The sequence below is a fragment of the Aplysia californica genome, unplaced genomic scaffold (assembly GCF_000002075.1).
Source record: "Aplysia californica isolate F4 #8 unplaced genomic scaffold, AplCal3.0 scaffold00571, whole genome shotgun sequence".
Lineage (NCBI taxonomy): Eukaryota > Metazoa > Mollusca > Gastropoda > Aplysiida > Aplysiidae > Aplysia > Aplysia californica.
This window is the reverse complement of record NW_004797841.1, coordinates 67,381-73,458: the sequence shown is the minus strand read 5'-3', so window position 1 is coordinate 73,458 and position 6,078 is coordinate 67,381. Positions and strand designations below refer to the sequence as shown.

The 6,078-nt window shown below is 38.1% G+C and overlaps 1 protein-coding gene across 1 annotated transcript in view; it reads left to right on the top strand.

Moving 5' to 3' along the window:
• Nucleotides 1-6,078, top strand: part of LOC101849723 (kinesin-like protein KIF28P) — a gene marked incomplete in the record, with an annotated part of 45,672 nt that overhangs the window by 23,537 nt on the left and 16,057 nt on the right. The window contains 4 exon segments of the mRNA XM_013087305.2: nt 1,410-1,480; nt 2,483-2,543; nt 4,302-4,466; nt 5,887-6,011. Of these exon segments, the coding sequence (XP_012942759.1) occupies nt 1,410-1,480; nt 2,483-2,543; nt 4,302-4,466; nt 5,887-6,011 (422 nt within the window).

The window sequence follows — 6,078 nt, the reverse complement described above, 5'->3', positions numbered from 1 at the left end:
ATCAAACATCTATCGTACCCCTCCTTCTTTCCTATCAAACATCTATCGTACCCCTCCTTCTTTCCTATCAAACATCTATCGTACCCCTCCTTCTTTCCTATCAAACATCTATCTTCCCCCTCCTTCTTTCCTATCAAACATCTATCTTCCCCCTCCTTCTTTTCTATCAAACATCTGTCTTCCCCCTCCTTCTTTTCTATCAAACATCTATCGTACCCCTCCTTCTTTTCTATCAAACCCTTACCGTATAATTACAAAGTTCTATCTGCTCAGTACCTAATTTTCAGACATTGGACGTCATAGATTTTGAGTTTCACATCATGTCAAGCTTTTTTGAGTGCAATTCTTTGAATATCTTGACAACGACTCCGAATAATCTTACGATTATGACTGTGCAGATAAAACATTTCTTTTTTCAGTCCTCATGGTTTTAGTATCTCACAGGCGCTAAAAATGTCAGATAGAGCTTTGAAATTCTGAGGTCGCGAAATATGTATCATCTTTATCTCTCCTCCTTCTTTCCTATCAAACATCTATCGTCCTTATCTCTCCTTCTTTCCTATCTCACATCTATCGTCCTTATCTCTCCTTCTCTTTCCTATCAAACATCTATCGTCCTTATCTCTCCTTCTTTCCTATCTCACATCTATCGTCCTTATCTCTCCTCCTTCTTTTGTATTAAACATCTATCGTCCTTATCTCTCCTCCTTGTTTCCTTTCTCACATCTATCGTCCTTATCTCTCCTCCTTCTTTCATATCAAACATCTATCGTCCTTATCTCTCCTTTTTCTTTCTTATCAAACATCTATCGTTCTCATCTCTCCTCCTTCTTTCCTATCCATCAAACATCTATCGTCCTTATCTCTCCTCTTTTTTGTAGTTGTTACTCCATTGTAACACCTCTTTTCTTCAGCACTTATAATATGACTTAATTGTGTTACAAGTGCCGTAAAACACTTACTAAAACAAAAGATACAATAGAAACTGTCCAAGACGACCGGCCGTTGTCGAGGAGAAAAGTCAATGTTGCTAAATACTGGTGGACTCATCATCATCATCATCATCATCATCATCATCATCATCATCATCATCATCATCATCATCATCTTTATTACCATTATTACTATTATTACTTTTATTATTATTATTATTATTATTATTATTATTATTATTATTATTATTATTATTATTATTAATATTATTTTTTGTTATATTATTATTATTTATTTTTTAAAAATTATTATTATTATTATTACTATTATGATTTATATTGTTGTTGTTGATGTTATTATTATTATTATTATTATTATTATTATCATTATTATTATTATTGTTGTTATTATTACTATTACATATTTATTCATTAAAAAACTATAATTAATAATGTTATTATTGTGTCTGGCTACAGTTCCGTTCCGTGACTCTGTCCTGACCAAGCTACTGAAGAATGCCTTGGGCGGGAACAGCAAAACTATCATGGTGAGTGGAACTTGTTTTGTTTTATAGGAATGTTTTAAGGCACTGACAACCTACATTAGGTCATATAAGCGCCAAGGGGTGGATGTCAACAGAGAAGTCCTTACAGGGAATCAGGCTTACTCTGCTCACCTCTTTAGCCTCAACAGCACAAAGTCTGCTTCGACTATCAAGGCACCCCGGAAATAATAATAATAATAATAATAATAATAATAAATAGCATTTATACTGCGCATTTCCATTTCCTAAGAGATGCTCAATGCGCATTACAATGAAAAAGACATCACATCTTAAAAATTAATCGACACAAAGGTGTACGTAAAACAAAGTATTATACATATAATATAAATGCATATGTGTAAAATTTTATACCAGAAAAATAGTCTCGCAGTGAGGTTGAAAATGCGTTCACTAAAAATATACAATGCAATAAAAATTCACGAACAGTCAAAATAAAGTTGAAACGTGAGTAACTAGAAACATTCATTAAAACATTAATTCTATACAGATAGAAAAACATTTCCGTTCTATCTCTCTCTCTCTCTCTCTAATAGCGGGTCTCAAGAGTGTGAGAAACTTACAAAAGAAGTAGAGGAAAAATGACGATAGTAAGGATGAGGAAAGAAAAAGCAGCAGTTCCCCCTGTGTTGTTCTGACACAGTAGGAGCATGACATTGAAATACAATTCTACTGGGCTTAAAAACGTGGTCATATCCCCTTGGATGGGTGGATGGGTAGATGGGTGGATGGATGGGTGGGTGGGTGGATGGGTGGATGTGTGGGTGGGTAGATGGGTGGATGGATGGATGGGTGGGTGGATGGGTAGATGGGTGGATGGATGGATGGATGTGTGGGTGGGTGGATGGGTAGATGGGTGGATGGATGGATGGGTGGATGGACAGGCAGACAGACAGACAGACAGACAGATAGACTGACAGACAGACAAAGAGATAGACAGTCAGACAAAACAAGGGAGGTGACTGTACCCTGTCTCTGTCTCCCCAGATTGCGGCTGTGAGCCCGGCAGACATCAACTATGAGGAGTCCCTGTCTACTCTCAGATATGGTAGGTCCTGATACATGTCCCCGTTGTTTTATGCAAGAAAAATTCTGAAATTATGCAAACTGAGCCCAACAATGTGAAATTATGCGATTCTGTTAATTTTAACAAAGAATGATAAAGGAAAATAATCAGAAATTATGCAAAATAATGATCAAATTTTGCTAAATTATGCGGGATACATAACACCACGAGGACAGTGATACCTTGTACTGACTGTGTCTACTCTCAGATATATGGTAGGCCCTGATACCTTGTACTCACTGTGTCCTCTCTTAGATCGACCCTTGAAAGCAAAAATGTCTTAAGTGCCAAAATAAACAAATCAGACATAAACATATGGCTGAATAGAGCTTGATGTCACCTTTCAAAGCAATTTTGTCTCATCTCACATCTCAAACTTGTTAAAAATTTTCATTTGCGATTTTCTCCAAACAGCAGTCTTGTGTATTCACTTTTGTCCACTCTCAAATATGGTAGGTCCTGATACCTTGCACTCACCATCTCTAATATATGCCGTTTCAATTGGAAAACCTAGTATCTGACAAAATCAAGTGCTGTCACAAACTGGAATAAAGCCAATTATATGGTCGCTTTTAAGCACAAGGGGGCTGTCCCGAAAAAATGCTGTTTTGAAAAATTGGAAGGTAAAGTTGTTCAGCTTCTTTAAAAGACAAGGAGAGTTTTCTGTATATCCAAACAAAGATACACACCAATGAAACCAAACTTCTCCTATGGGTAGGGCCGGCAATGCCCACTTTTGGTGTTGGTCAAGATTTCTGGAAACCCCCGAAATCTGGGTTAGCCCGCTTGTCCTTAAAAGTGACTATATGTGCTGTTAAATTGTTACTATAGAGGAAATGTCTGAATAATCACTGAAATAGATAGCCATAGTAGTTCCAAACTAAGATAGGTGGATGTGTACTTACTCACTTAAAACTAATCTTATTTTTCAAAAAGTTTATTTTTCTCAAATTTGCATTTACTTGGTTTTTTTTTATTCAAACAACAGTACTGTGGTCTGCTCCATCATTCCTTTCACAATAATTGTATCATGCATTTATTATTAGTAGCCTGAAATCACTGATCCCAACTGCTGCGCTTCGACTTTAAAAAAAATTTGTTATTGTGTAATAAGGAGAATGGACTTCAAGCTATATATTAAAAAAACGCACAATTCAGTCTGAAATGAAGTCCTGGAACCATTCGTGGGGGACGTTGACCAAGATGGCCTAAAACAGACAGAGCTGGAGATCCTTTGTTGCTGCCCTAAACGCCAGATGGTGTAACGGGTAGTAAGTAAGTAATATCTAAAAAAAAACTCAACCTGAAAATAAAAAATGGATATTCATTTTGAAATTCAATTCTCCCTAATTAGTAACAATCAACTGGTTTTAAGCCTGAAGTAAATTTCTCGCAGACTAGAGTTCCTCTCATCCACTCATGACATAACATCTACCCCTTACCCCCTCCACTACTCACCCCACCACCACCCTTTCCATCCCCTCCACTCCCTAACTTCTGCCCCTACCCCCAACCTCCTCACGGCCCCCTACCTCCTCACACCACACCCCTCGCCCCCCCCCCACCATCAATCCACCCCCTTCCTCACTCACTCCCCTGTTCCTCCCTTCCCCCCTCCTCTTACCCCCCCCCCACCCTTTCCTCTCACCCCCCTCCTCTTCCCTCCACCACCCGCCTACATCCCCCCCACCTACACACCCCCCCCCCAACAACCCCCCACAAACCCCCCGCCCCCACCAGCTGACCGCGCCAAACAGATCAAGACAAAGGCGACCATCAACGAGGACCCGACAGAGAAGCTCATCCGGGAACTGCAGGAGGAGAATGAAAAACTCAAGGCCATGCTGGGCGGCAACGTCAAGATGGAGGTCATGCAAGACGATGACGAGGAACTCTCTGACGAAGGTCAGGGTCACATTGGGGTTTTCATTTTTGTTTTGTTTCGGTTAACATGTATTTTGTTTTGGTTTTGAATGTATTCCGTTTATATTTTGTTTCGGTTCATTTTGTTTCATTTCTTTTTTTTTTAGTTGCTGTTCTTTTGTTTCTCTGTCTGTCTGTCTGTCTGTCTGTCTGTCTGTCTGTCTGTCTGTCTGTCTGTCTGTGTTGTTCTTTTGCTTCTCTGTCTGTTTATTTATTTCGTCTATCTATTTTTTTATCGTTTTTTTCCTCTCTGTTTGTCTATGTTTTGTATTTTGCTTTTTTGTGGGTCTGTCTTTTTTGTTCTTTTATATAAGACATTTGTGAGGCAGCGTGGTGAAATTGGGCTATCGTCAATTTTTGGACATTTAGAGTTATTGGTATCAACTTAAAGCGTACTCACTTGTCTTTATTTGGATGAATAAAATATACATTTATCTTGAATACAAGTCGAGATATTTGCGAAAGAAGGAGGTGGGGGTCACTTGTTTTCAGATGTAGAATTAGTGAGAAAATGGCCGCCAAAGATTTGTTATTTCCTTAGCTTAAGAGTCCGTGGTAACTGAAAATTTACATTTTTGAGACTTTACTCAACGTTTTTCGGAAAAATCCACACAGAAATGAGTTCTTTAATGAGCATGAAAGAAAGGTGTTGAGCCAAAAAACCAAAAAAAATGATTAAAATTCACAAACCCTCAGAAAAATGCAAGTTTCTTCACTTTGATTATTTTCACGAGAGCCTGATTCCACCGCGCTGCCTCACGTATATTCATGGATTTCTGTTTCTCTTCTCTATGTCTCTAAATTTTTTTTCCTTCTCTGTCTGTCAGTTTTGTGTTTGTTTAATTGTTGCTTGCTTGTTTTTTGCCTCTCTGTTTATTATGTTTGGTGATTATAAAACAACTATACCGTGATAATAAAAATGCAAGAATTAATATTTGATTTTGTGATTTAGTTATATGGTTCTCGTATATGACACAAGAACATAATTTGTATTTTTTATAGCAAAAAATAGCATGATTTCTACTCTTTCTTGATAATTTGTTTTGTTTTTGTAAAGTGTTTTACGGCGCTCGCAACTGCATAAGGTCATATGAGTGCGCGGGACACACCTACTATTTTCAGTTGGTAGGAAATTTTGAATTTTGCCCGGGTGGCGGTCGAAGCCTACTCTTATCGATTTTAGACCACCAAGGGATCTTTAACGTGCGCAATTTGCACACGGTTTCTTGATAATGAAAAACAATAATTGTTATGATTAATGCATACTTTTCTGCAATAACGAAAGACAACTCTATATGATTTTTAAATAATTTTTTAATACTTATTTTTCTCTTCGTTATGTTTGGATTATTAAAATGTTAATTTTTTTATGCCTTCCCCCACCCCCACCTGGCATTTATAGAGATGGCGAAACTGAAGGCAGAGATGGAGGAAGACTACAATGCTCGCCTGCAGGACAACGAGAAGGAGATGGAAGAGATGAAGAAGACATTTGAGGAGAAGCTCAAGGCTGCACAGATGATGGGGGTATGTGTGTGTGTGTGCATGTGTGTGTGTGTGTGTGTGTGTGTATGTGTGTGTGTGTGTCTGTGTG